Source organism: Neovison vison, chromosome 9 (genome assembly GCF_020171115.1).
Source record: "Neovison vison isolate M4711 chromosome 9, ASM_NN_V1, whole genome shotgun sequence".
Taxonomy (NCBI): domain Eukaryota; kingdom Metazoa; phylum Chordata; class Mammalia; order Carnivora; family Mustelidae; genus Neogale; species Neogale vison.
Window position 1 is genome coordinate 91,950,940 of NC_058099.1, and position 13,910 is coordinate 91,964,849.

At 44.5% G+C, this 13,910-nt stretch overlaps 1 protein-coding gene across 1 annotated transcript in view; it reads right to left on the bottom strand.

Annotated features, from left to right (window-relative positions):
- The window catches only part of PGM5 (phosphoglucomutase 5), a 201,433-nt gene that overhangs the window by 37,058 nt on the left and 150,465 nt on the right, over positions 1-13,910 (bottom strand). The window contains exon 10 of the mRNA XM_044265946.1: positions 3,171-3,305. Coding sequence (XP_044121881.1) covers positions 3,171-3,305 — 135 coding nt within the window. The remainder of the gene's footprint in view (positions 1-3,170; positions 3,306-13,910) is intronic.

A 13,910-nucleotide genomic window follows, 5' to 3' on the forward strand; every position in this document is an offset into this window, starting at 1 on the left:
TTTAACTATAAAGACAGATTGCTGGGTTTCCAGAAGGTAGGGGGATGGGGGAAATGGGTGACGGGGGTGAAGGAGGATGCTTGTGATGAGCCCATGGTTTGGCTGAATCACTACATTGTACACCTGAAACCAATACCACACTGTGCTAACTAACGGGAAATAACAACTTTAACAAAGATGTATGGACAAGAAACTATCTGTGCAAAGTAACAATAACCAGATGCTGGGAAGCCAGTGGAAGAGAGCTCTCTAGTCCTTTCGCTATTAATCGGAATGTAGGTAGGTACTGAGTTAAGGCAGGTAAAACACGAGTACCTGCAGAACTGGACAAATTGATCCATGGAATCCCTAGACATTCAAGAGGCATATTACTAGGGGTCTGAGTATGGGGGTGGGGGTGGGGTATCTGTTTCTTTTTTTTTTTTTTTAAAGATTTTATTTATTTATTTGACAGACAGAGATCACAAGTAGGCAGAAAGGCAGGCAGAGAGAGAGAGGAGGAAGCAGGCTCCCCACTGAGCAGAGAGCCCGACGCGGGACTCGATCCCAGGACCCCAAGATCATGACCCGAGCCGAAGGCAGCGGCTTAACCCACTGAGCCACCCAGACACCCGGGGTATCTGTTTCTTTTCCTGGGCTGCAAATCAGAACAAGCTAGAACACGGCAGGAGGTGTCTTCAGCAGAGGAAGCAGTACAGCTGGTCTTTGCCCATCAGGCCGCAGATCAGAGCATGCCTTATCCGGGACCTCTGTTGACGGCTGACCAAAGGCATTTCCATTTCCTTGAGTTCCTCAAAGGCAGAAGCTGGGGTCCTCAGAGGCAACACTGTCAGGAGGCCTCAAACAGACAAACTTAAGTGCCTGGATGTGGTTCAGCAGTGTTGGGACGGTGAGTCTGCTCAGAATCTTCTTCCTCTTCCTTACGGGTGTCCAAGTCTTTTCAAACCTTATTCTAAACTACACCCTGACTTGCATGCGTTATGGAATAGGGCTTCCGTCGGTGAGCCAATGATATCAGGTGTTTTAATAAGGAGTTCTATTTTAAGGTGAAATTTTGGGCTGGATCCTGAGCCAAATATGGTGAGCCCTCCTCACCCCCACCCCAGCCAGGTTTGGGAAGACCCTGACTCAGGATTAAAAAGGGAAGGCAGATTATTGATCAGAAGAACAACATCAACAAAAGGAGTCCCCACCCATTCAAAATGGCAAACTCTGGGAACCACCGACATGGAAAAGAAACAGTACTGGCCACTGACTCAAGCATTATTATGTTTTCTTTACCCACAGACTGAAGCGTGTACTTCACACACAGCCTCTAGCAGCAGGCCTGTGGAGGTTTTCAGCAACAAAGGAAGCGCTGGGGGGGGATAAAAAAATGGCGCCCCTTGGCTTTGGTGGAACACTTCAGAGAGAGACTCACTTGGGCACAGGATTGTTTCCGCACATGTCTAAAGGCCTAGGCGTCACACTCCTGCAGTCAGTGTGGAAGGTAAATACAAGTAAGCAAATATCGTAACTAGTTAGCCTGTGCAAATAGGGAAAAGAATGTTGAGAAAAAATAGCCTCGAGTCAGAGTGAGTCAGAGTTGGTGAGGCCAGGAATGTCATTCCTCACCCTGTATGTAGCTCTGGGTTTTTAGGCCCTTGTTTTAATCTCTTTTCCCAACATGAGAAGCAGACAGGGTTTATATGGAAAGAGAGGGTAAGTCTCCAATTCTTGCATGATTTGGTACTATCTTGGGTGAAATGGACTCACAGACAAATTATGTTGGCAGGGCATGGCCCATCCTTGCGTGGAAAGCCTGTGACCCTGACAGGGAATGCCCGGGGCATTATTCTAGCTTCATACTCTCAGCTCTCAGCCTCCAGGGCCCCTCCTTCCCCATCTTAGATGATCTGCCCCCAAACAGATCTGGTTCTGTCGTGAGCTGTGGGGATCTATGGCACCGTATCTCTCAAGTTCTTTGAGACTCTCCCAAGAAAGATACCATTTTAAGAAAAACGCACTAAACCACTAACGCAGAAAGAAGACCCTTTCTGGTCTCATTTTAGGGCATAACTTTGGCAAATGATCATTGGAAATTTGGAGTAACTCTAAAATGAAAAGTAGAGAGATTTTCTTTGCTTCTCTACTTCTCCACGAAGGAAGTGTTGCAGAAACCAGTGGTTTCATCTCAAGGAAACAGCTCACCCAGGACTCTGCTTCCATACCCAGAGTGACGTAAAGACCAAGGGGGTAAGGGACAGCGAGCAGTGTAGCTGGAAGTATCCAATGTTGTGGTAGGTCCTTTCTGCTATTAATTAAGGGTGCCTGCAGCTTCAATGAATATAAGAGTGGAGATGCTTATGGTTGGGCTATTTATGATTTTTTCTGAGTTCTTCATTAGCTCTACTGTTGACAACATGAAGGGGCTTTGCCAAACACAGGGTGGCCCAGCCTTGGCTCGTCTAGCTTAGCCCCCCTTAACTTTAAATGCAGGCCATCCCTCGCCCCTCTTCTTTTTTTTTTTTTTTTTAAGATTTTATTTATTTATTTGACAGAGAGAGATCACAAGTAGGCAGAGAGGCAAGGCAGAGAGAGAGGAGGAAGCAGATTTCCCATGGAGCAGAGAGCCCGATGTGGGGCTCGATCCCAGGACCCTGGGATCATGACCTGAGCCGAAGACAGAGGCTTTAACCCACTGAGCCACCCAGGCGCCCCTCGCCCCTCTTCTTAAGAGAAACTGTGCTCCGAAGCAATCTCAGACAGGAGGCATCCACACCCGCACCTCAAGGTCACGATCCAAACACCTGGAGTTGGCCAAACACCTGGAGATTCATTATTTACACATGCAGAGTCAAGGCTCTGAGGAGTTGGACCAGCTTGGCTCTAACTAAAAATTTCTCTACACAAAGTAGTGTTTCTTGATGTCATCCCAATTCACAAACTGCAGAACAATCAAGAAAGGCAAGGCATCTGGGAAATGCTGATCTAAACTCATCAGAGACTAAAGCCCCAATTTTCTGTTCCAAACATTGTCGTGAACGACTGGAATTTGCCTGGAGTTACTTACCGTCAGCTTGTCCTTCAGCGGGATCTATCCATCTAGAAAGTAAAATCACCCAGACTAAAGGACCCCAAGAGCTCCCTAAATTTTCCAGGAGTGATGAGACACACGGTGCTGAGGGTACCTGGGGCTCCTGGTCGTGACCGCTGGGGTCCCTCTCGTAGCTCTCTGCATACAGTCTGATGGTGGCCCTCATGCCGCTAGAGGAACTGAGCCGGAAGATGAGTCGAGACGCATCTGAGAAAATGATCCTCAGGCCCTGAGACCAAGAACAGCCAGAAGAGATCAGTGAATCACGGGAGACACAGGTAGAAACAATTAATACCTACATGTGGTTAATGTTGGGGGAGACTTAGGGGCATAACTACAAACAGATGCTCGAGTTCCTTCGGTCGGGAGTTGTGGGAGCCAGAAAGAGGCAGAGGGACAAGGAGGGGATGATATTTAATAAATGTCCCTGGGCCCAAAGTTCGTCCCTTAGAAACTGCTAGGTGCAGTGGGAAGAGGCAATTGGTCTATTACAGTAAAGCCAACGGCCTGTGTTAAGCCCACCCCGCGTGCTACTAGGCTTTGCTTTAAGTTCGTCTCTTTCGATTTTTCCCCTTGTGCCCACATTCCCCTTGGTAGCACCCGAAGCCTACAGTGATGTGGTCAGGTCTGGAGCCTCAGCTGGGTCCTGTGGTTCCTGCGTACAAACTCATCTCCCTGGCTCTGTCCTTCCTTTTTACTCTCTGACCTGGCTACCAGGATGGCATGGGGGGCAGAGCTGAAGCACTATTAATTTGCTTTGGGCTCAGAATGCTTCCATTTTCCATGCCCCTGTTTTCATTAGTGCAGGGATATTTGAAAAATAGGACCGGAAGATCATATTGGAACATTTGTTGAAGGACATTTGTTTTCTTAAGACGACTGATAAAGCCCTTGGTATAAATAAGCATATCGGCAGGAGCCAGAGGATAGAAGAGGAGGAAACAAAATAATTAGTCTGGCTGCTTGTTATTTCTGAAAAAGGAGAAGTCTCAGGCAACTTGGACATCAGACATTTTCCCTAAGAAATTGGCCCTTGAAACGCATCTGGCCTTCAATCATGGTTGTTAAGAATAAGCTAGGATTAAAAATATACCTGACATATAAACTCAACTGCCAATCCCTGACCCTACCCCCATATCTGCTGGGGTCGGAGGAAGGGTGGGGACCACTATGATTTTATCTGCATGGTTTTCTGCTTTTTAAGTTTTTTTTTTCCTTAATTTATTTGACAGACAGAAATTACAAGGAGGCAGAGAGGCAGGCAGAGAGAGAGCTGGAGAAGCAAACGCCCCGCAGAGCAGAGAGCCTGATGTGGGGCTCAATCCCAAGACCATGACCCAAGCCGAAGGCAGAGGCTTAACCCACTGAGCCACCCAGGCGCCCCTGCTTTTTAAGTTTTGTTGGCATATTTTGTTCCTGTCCCCAAACAACAGCCTTAGCCTCATTTGGAGCGATTCACTGTTTGCCACGGTGTGTGTGACAAAAAGGAGCCAGCTCCCTTTCTGGCAACTCATCTCTCTCTGATAACAGCTTTGCAAACAGGGTGATACTAACCAGGATTCATTCGCTGAGCAAACATTCTAGAGTAGCTCCTGGGGACCCGGTCCTGGGCTAAGCCCTGGGGATATGAAGAGAAAGACACCGTCCTTGCTCTCCATAAGCCTCGACTAGTCACCAGAACCATAGTATAAGGAGGGGCAACCATCTTCCTAACCACCTTCAGCCAGAGGAGTGAATAGTTAGGACATTCCAAATGGAGTAAATGCCCCAATTCCCTACTACCTAGTAAGTGTTCTAGACCAAATTATGTTCAGACAACGAGGCCCCAAAGGTTCCACGACTGCATCCATGGTCATGTTTCTACAAACTCCTTTGAAGCTGTCATTTCTTTATAAGCTTGCACTCCCCTTGTCACCATATATGGGACACATGAGTAGACAACTAGTCACTCAGGACTATGGGTTATGCCTAAGTTGGTTAAAGCAATATTTAAGGTCGAAGCCCGAAGTCCCCTGTTTTTATAGATTCCAAACCACTTGAGGCCCCCTCTTCTGATGACCACCCAAACTCAACCCTTTCCTGTAGCTCCCATGACACCATTAATGTAATTAGCCAATAATCCATTAATAACCCCAGAGTCTTATATAGCCAGTGGGAAGTATTCAGAAACTCAGGCCATAACAAACCATCAACATATATTATCAACTCACAACAAAACTTTTATACAGTGAAATGATGTTATTTTTTTTTTCCTTGTGGTCACCCTATCTTTCGCTGTTCTTCCAGAAGGCTGGTTAGAATCTACATCTGCTAGCCTAGAGTAGATTTTGCATTTGAAACGATGACAAAGGTGTGCATGAGGTACTGCTGACTGCCCAGCCTTCTCTCTTTCCTAAGGACCCAGCCATGAGATCTCGCCAGAGAACCCCTGTTGCCTTGTGAGACCTCCAAGTGGGGAACATCACCGTTCTCCTCCACATGGCGGGACAGAAGATCTAGACTCAGCCCATTTCTGGGCTGCAGTAACCCCAGATCCCTGTCTGCCGAGCGTCACTTTGATGTGGGAAGCTGCCCTGGCGTGCTTGGGTGTCTCCATGTTCTTTCAGCAAACTTAATGAATGTGCATTCTGAACACAAGCCATGTCCTCTCCAGCATGCATCATCACCTACTTTCAGTTAAATTACGAGGTCAGAGTCACCACTAAACAAGACTTGCCAAGTTTCTCAATGTTCCGTGATTCCAACAAAAGCATACCCATCATACATTTTGCTTTTTTAAATTTGCAGCTTAAACCAAGGATTGGCGATATAGTTTGTCAGCCAAATTGGACGGGCCACCTAGTTGTATAAATCAGATTTCATTGGAACACATCCAGTCCTTTTGTATTCTCTAGGGCTGCTTTTGTGTTTAAACTGCAGAGCTGAATTGTTAGGACAGAAACTGTCTGGTCCACAGGGGCTAAAATATTTACCATCTTTTATAGAAATGTTTGCTAACCCCTGATATAAACCACTACATTATCCACAAAGCGAAAAACTTACACTTCAGCTCTACCCCTGAAAACTGTTTTATCTATGTGCCTTATCAAAGTCCCAAGACAGAAAAAGTATGAAGGGTGTCCAGTCTGTGCATTTCCACAGGTATTCTAGCCATAGATTTATCTAATGTGTTTTGACTTGAATCAAATTACTTCTGACTGACTACTCATGACAAAAATGGATTTATTAAATTCATTTTCATTTCTCATCCTCTCTTTCCTTGCAAAAGTCTACAGGGTCCTACCTCATAAAACTCATTGTTGCAGTCACTCTAGGAATATTCTTGGAGATTGTATAAAATTCCACATGAGACATTTCCTCAAGAGCCAAGTTTTGGGAAAGCCTTTCCTTCCCTGAGGAACTGGTATTTTTTTGTCTTTCTGACAATAATAACTCACCATAGTTCCCTTTTCAATATGGCTGCCAGAACACTTAATGCCAAATTTGAGGTTCAGCCCAAGCGGATCCTTATGACTTACATAATTATGAATTTTTCTTCTTCTGTTTTTGACTCTCCATTCTTACTTATATTTTCCCTAGTCTTGATTTCTGTTTCTTATTTACATCCTAACAACTTCATTATGCGTGTTTTTGCTGCCACAAATCCTCCTGAAGAAACAAGGCCCAGCTAGAAATAAATAAAAGAAGTTCCCATCTCAGCCTTAACCCTAAAGAGTTGGAATTGCTGAAATAGGTCTTTGGGTCCTTCATCAAGCTTACAAGTTCTGGTAGGGCAAAGCCTTATGTTCCTTGTTCGCCATTTATTCCCACAGCCCAGGACAAGGGCTGGCACACAGTAGGCCCTTTGCAAACATTTCAGTGTATGTCACTGATTGTTTGACACCTGGACTACTGGAGTGTCTCCTTCCACATTTAAGGAGGGCTCACAGGCCAAATGAAAACACACTTGGGTTCTCCATCAGTGAACCGGGATAAACATATTTACCTGGACGGGTAGTCATGAGTAATGCTGTATCTACTTAACCTTCATTTTTCCTGTCCCCACTTGTGTGATGTTAGACAAATCATAAAGCCATGGATTGAAAAATTTGCTGCACACTGGAATCGGCTGGGGTCTTTCAAAAATATTGCTATCTGGCCCTTATCCTAGACACTGTAATTTAATTTGAATAAGTTATCACTTAGGCGCCAGGATAGCAAAAGCTCTCTGGGTGATCCTACTGCATAGTCAGATGTAGGTATGCCAGTAGTAGTCACTTTTGTCTGGGTCACCTGCCTCATAGATCAAGTGACTGACTAGAGCGCCCACCCATTTTCAGGAAGATCCCTTTAAGATCTCCAGTTTCAGCTGTGTACTCCCAAAGGGACCGGAATCTCAGGTGTGCTAATAAAACGTCTTGCTGCAGTGTCCTGAGAGCCTCCTAATGCCTTGCCAATAGCTGAACCATTACAAGAATCTCCCTTGAGCCATCTGACACTAAGAACTTTCAGCACGATCTCCTCAGGGATTCCTAAAGCAACAGTGAAGGAATCCATGACACCTCTGTAGTCACAGCAACAACAGTGGCCAGAACATCTAGGATGACACAAAAGCTCAAAGAAGGGGAAGAGATGCCGTCTTCCATGTTAAGATCATGCTAACTACAGAGCAGGGTATCCAAGGGGCCCTGTCTGTACCAGCCCAGCATTTTCTTCCCATTGAGCGCCTGTAGCTGAATGCCTCGGTGACAAGTGTGGGGTTTTGCACACCTTCGCTTTGTTCCAGCACTGTTAAAGGGCTGTGCTTTCTTGCAAGTTTCTCCACCCCAGAATCTTCCAATGTGCTTCTAGGTACCACTAGAGCTTCTATTTTCTCCCCACACTTGCCCCTCTTTGGTTTGCTTCTCATGGAGAGTCAAGTTTGGAAATGATAAAGCAGTGCAATTCTGGCTTGGCTTATCAGCTAGTGGTCTTGAGCAAGTCACTTAAAGCTCTACAAGACTTAGTTTCCTAAAAATGGATGAAAGACAAAACGGTCTGACTTCCTGGGTTGCTGTGAGCATCAGATCAGAGAATATATGTGAAGCGTGCTTTGAAAATTATAAATCAGTCTATAAATACTATTCTTCTGTTAAGCTTTTAATGAAAATGGTACTATGCTCTTAGTCATCCGGGCTTCCAGACTTTGCAGAAGATTGCCAAATGAAGCTTGAATGGTGATGGCTTATGGCACGTTTATTTTTAAATTAGGCAGCATTAAGATTAATTTTATTTTAAGGACTGTGCCATGTTCTCTGAAATCACTACTAAACTCGCAGATCTGTTACCATTTATCTTCTCTATCCCTTCCACTGAATTGACTTCTTTGACCATAAACTGTCCCTTCTAAGTTCATCTATTTAGACCATTAGGGTCCTGAAGCAAGGATCTCAGAGTCATCAGGGCCACTTCCTCCCTTCCCTGGAAAGAAAGGGGAAGTTAAATACTGCTTCAGGTAACCGCTGGTCAAGAGAGGAGCCGGGACTTTAGGTCTTCTGACCCCAGGCTTATACTCTGAGGTTGAAACATAAGAGATGGCTGAGAGGCACACACTGCTTCTCGTGACATATCCGAACAACATCTCGTATGTTTCTTACCATCTCCCAAACGAGCACAGAGCCTTACGTAGAACAAGTATGTGATAAATGCTGGATAAATAAATGTTGATTTTTTTTAAGCCCTCATGTAAATCAATGCAGAGAGATGTGCAAGTTGCTAAACACACACACAGAGCTGCCAGATGTTCGTTTGGAGACTACAGAACATGTTGGAGCCAGGCGGGGAAGGAAGAATTATACATTACCAACAGTTACTTGGCAGTATCCGACCCCGTCAAATAAGACATAGGATGGATTCCAGGGGAAAAGAGCACATGGCCCTAAAAGCCAGGATAATGTCACATATACAGTCAGTTGGCCACACCAGGCACGTGAGCCTGGAGACAAGACAGGCGTGGAAGAGAGAGACTCAAAGCCTAATTCACATGTTGTCTCTCACGGGGGATCCCAGAGATTTGTCTGGAAAGCCTCAAGGTGAAAATACTGCTGTGTAACATCTGAACCATATTTTGCAGAAGAAAGCATGCAGCTTCTAAAGCAGAAGATTTAGATTGGAGAGGCATCTCTCTCCGTGAAGAAAATTAACTAGAATTCCCCATTTTTCTTTGTTGAAGTCAGAGTTAGCTGCAAGTGTGAGTTCAGAAGGGGTTGAGCAGGGCAGCAGCTCATCCATACTGTGCCCTCGTAGAGATGACAAACAGGAAGACAAATCAGAGAAAAGCATCTTTCCTCTTTGGTTGGCCTGGGCTTCAGCTTCTCCTTCCCCCCACTAGCCCGGGTGCCTTTTTGCAGTGCACTAACTGCACAGCCATACCCAAGTGCCCAACTTTGGGGAGCAAATTCTCATCTAGTCTTTTTCATCACCAACCCAGCTCTCTTGGAGACCAATAATTGCAAATAATTATTTGGGGGGAATCAAGGCCAGATGATTTCCTAAGTGCTCTTTTTAAACATATGCCCAGCAAAAACCGCATTAGGTGATGAGAGCACTACTGGGAGAGAGAAGACCTAAAAATTATCCAGATTCCAACTCTCAGATTTGGAACAATGGAACTAGGTCACACATGTTCCGTTTCCCCTCATCATTGGCCAAAATGGCTGCTGATCCCCGTGCACTCAACAGCAGCCTCAGTTCTGGGATATGTTGGAATCAGACATACTTGACCCAGACAACAGAGGTAGCTTCCTCTCTCAGTTCCTGTGATAGTCCACAGTTTTTTCCTTTTAATATTTATGTTTCCTGGTAACGGTTACCCTCCTAACTATACACAGAATTAATAGCTCGGTAGGAAGTAATTATGATGTCATTCATTCCAGAATACTTAGATTCTTATCACACATCTTAGCAGGATTAGACTACCAGCATTTTAGAAGATAGTCCTAAAGCAATCAACTTATGTCAGGGGGAGGTGCTTTGTTATAACAAAACTCCAGTGAATCAGAAGCAAAGTAGTAAGAACTTACCAACTAATCAGAAACACTGTCACCCTCTCCTTACTTCCTACTCAGCCAATAGGTCTTTATGAAGCAATGAATATGTGTTTGGTCTTTGGACGATGAATAGCAAAATCATAGGAAAAGTAGCTATTATTAAAAACATTTTTTAAATACATGGTTTTCTTTCTTTCTTTTTTTTTTTAAGATTTATTTATTTATTTAAAAGACACACTGAGCAGCACCTGGGTGGCTCAATGGGTTAAAGCCTCTGCCTTCAGCTTAGGTCGTGATCCCAAGGTCCAGGGGTCAAGCCCCACATCAAGCTCTCTGCTCAGAGGGGAGCCTGCTCTCCCCCGCCCCCCGCCTGCTACTCTGCCTACTTGTGATCTGTCTGCCAAATAAATAAATAAAAATCTTAAAAAAAAAAAAAGTCTCACTAATAGAGGGAGAGAGGGAGAGAATCTATACAGACTCCCACTGGGGGCAGAGCCTGACACGGGGCTCAATCCCAGGACTCTGAGATCATGACTCTGAAATCAAGAGTCAGAAGCTTAGCCACCCAGCCACCTTAGCCAACCAGGTGGTTTTCAAAGTGTCCTACCAAAAACCTCAGTTGTCTTTATGTAGCACAATTGCAGTGTTGTAGAATGAAAACTAGAGTTGCGGATTGTAAGTATTGTAACATCCCAGTGAGAACACTATTGCCTACAGGAAATCCCAGTTCTTTTTTTTTTTTTTTTTTTTAATTTACAACAGAGATCATAAGTAGGCAGCGAGAGGCAGGCAGAGAGAGGGGGAGAAGCAGGCTCCCTGCTGAGCAGAGAGCCCGAAGCGGGGCTCGATCCCAGGACCCTGAGATCATGACCCAAGCCAAAGGCAGAGGCTTTAACCCACTGAGCCACCCAGGCACCCCAGGAAATCCCAGTTCTTTATCTGGAAAGTCAAACAACAGTTTAACTACATTAAATGAAAGAAAGACATTTAGTCTGACAAGATGGTTTTCCCTAGGCCAGCTCCCATTCATTCTTCAGGGCACAGCTTAAATCTCACCTCCCCAGAGCCCTACTTGAGGTGAGCTCCCCCTGCTCTGCACTCCCAAATAGGTTCATTCTCCGTAATACTGTTCAATGAACTCTATAGTGATTACAAATTTAATTTCAGTTTGTCTTCCCTACTAGATTCTCCCGTGTGCCAGTGTATCCTCAGCGTCCAGCAAGCTGACTGGCACATAGTAGGTGTTTGGTTAATATTCAGTGAATGGATGAAGGCGTGAATGAATCACGCTTCCGCTGTCTTCACTGTATTGTACTAAAGTAGGAAAGGGATATATATTTATTATGAGGATTTTTTTAACCTCACAACTTGCAACAGAAAAAGGATTTTTTCACCCAGATTTCATCACAATATACATGTTATGACAATACCTCCCTCCCAAAACACTTCTGTCACTCCATAGAGGAAGACTGTTTCTAAGTACTAACTTTCGGATTCAACTGAACTCTGTAGGTGGGATCATCAGCATGACTGAAATGATTTCTTAAATTCCTCTTTGAGATGCGCAGAGCACACTCTGGCAAGCGGCATTGTACAGGGATAAGTTGTTCACAACAGTCTCTCACTTGGTTCACAATCAGAATGTGAAGAAAGTTGAAGGTTGACCAGTTAACTCTAAATTGAGAACTCAGTCCTTGGCACTTAGATTCTCCAATCAGTTGCCTTCGATGATGCCTCCAGAAACGAGGCTATGGTAACTTTCTCTCTCTCTGCTAACCAAGGGTTAGTAGTATCGCAGTATATATTAAAATGCCAAAGGCCACACAGACTAAAACGTGATTTCAAGATTGCCAATTTACTTGCTTCATTATTTCTAAATACTGAAATTAAAAAGTGCAGCCACCTTCCCGAGTATTAAAACAACTCTAAAAGCAAATTAACTTTGCAGTCAGTCTTCAAAGTGTGCTTTTTCTCTGAACTCATTTCAAATGGTCCTTTTTTCCAGGTTGAGGACAACATCAAAATATTTCCACACAGCCTGCATAGCTCGAAGAGGTATTAATAAGCTGAGAGCTGGCCTGACATAATCGAATTGGATTTGGTTTTCCACATCAGCTAACTGGTATGCTTTTATTTACATCAGGTTTTTTAATATCATCTGAACTGTTACTGGCAAATGACTTCAGCACTGGTGGAATTTCATGATTTTTGATCTTGTTAAATAGAAATACAGGCATGGAACAAGTCATGAGGAGAGACTCAGTTGCTTAAATTTTGCTGCTGGTATCAAGTTTGCTCTCTTCCAAGCTAATTTTCAAAATACAGGTCATGGTTCTGGCATTGATGCCCAGCCTAGTCGTACTTGACACTGGTACATCTGTCATGCTGTCCGTCTTTCACACCACCAGGACTGGAGTATTCCTTCCATCGGGACTGGAAGAGTCTCATAGCCATGAAACATTGAGAGGTGACTTCGGGAGATTTGGGCTACAAGGAGAAGATGGGGAGGATAATGGTAAGAGGTAATCTGCTGCTGATGATATTCCTGGGTTGTTGATGGTTAAGGAAGAGAAGAGAGTGCTTAGCACCATGGAAAATCTTGATGTTTGTATAAGGAACTCATCCTTGAGGAAAGACTGGGCCACCCATCAAGACTTAAGGAGCTGCCTGCCTTTCTCTCATCTTTTCCATCTTTTTACAAGGCATAAAGTGGGAACCTCTTGAATTAGTTGGCAACTGGGTCAAACGGATCCCTGCTCCCATAGGAGCTACTGGCTTACTTTTCCTACTCTTATTTGAAGAAGCCATCATCATTCATTCATGTGACTAGATTTTACCTGAAAATAAATAGTGACATACCCTCATGGGACAAGAGAGAATGAACCGCAGGTGTTGAACTATGCCTCATTAAATTGCTATTTCTAAATCAGAATTCCTTGTGGGTCCTGCTTAATGGAAAACCACATCAGCTTTCCTCTTGGCACCCAACATCACAAAATGATCAGCCACTTGGAAGCAGCCACAGTAAATTCCATGCGACTTGGACAGGTCATGGGTAGGCCAGTGGGGTCCCTGGGAAATCAAGTCAGGGGTTGAATACTTCAGGGGTTTCCTTCTTGCTCCTTAAATGACCCCCCCCCGGGTCTCACAGATAAGACAGACTTTGCTGAACATTCCCACAGCCGTGAAGTGGATGGAGGGCAGGGCTTATCACTAGAACAGGATTTTAATTTCATTTCCGATGGAGGAACATTTCTTCTTTATCTCTGGAGATATACGTAAAACAGCTTTTTTCCACAGTCCCTTTCCTGACTCTAACCCCAAATCGAGGACAAAAAGGAGACTGAGCTGCCTTAAAAAACCTTTCCCTTCCTAGAGCAAAGTGGGTTGGAGGAGATGGGGGAGGAGCGGGCTCTGGGAAGGGAAAGAACCGTGACTTTGAATCAATTCACAGATGACTCAGAAACTGAGGAGGCCTTCCCATGTCTTCAGATGACACCCTGCAAAGCTGTATTTTGTTCAGTGTTATTGTCCCTGTTTTTCTCATCATATATGGTCAGTAAATGTCAAAATCCTTCTTTCCCAAGGATGCTCTTTTAACCCAAGCTCTTCTAGTTAATCATTTATTAGTGGTTATTACATGTCAGGACTTCCCACATATTATCGAATTCTCCCAAGGGCTGTATGAAGAAGCCACAATGATTATTCCTATTTTCACAGATAAGGAAAGGCCAAGGGAGGTTGAGTAACTTCCTAAGATCACCCAGCAAGGAGGCGACAGAACTGAATCAAACCCAAGACTTGCTGATCTCAAGCCTGTGCACTTG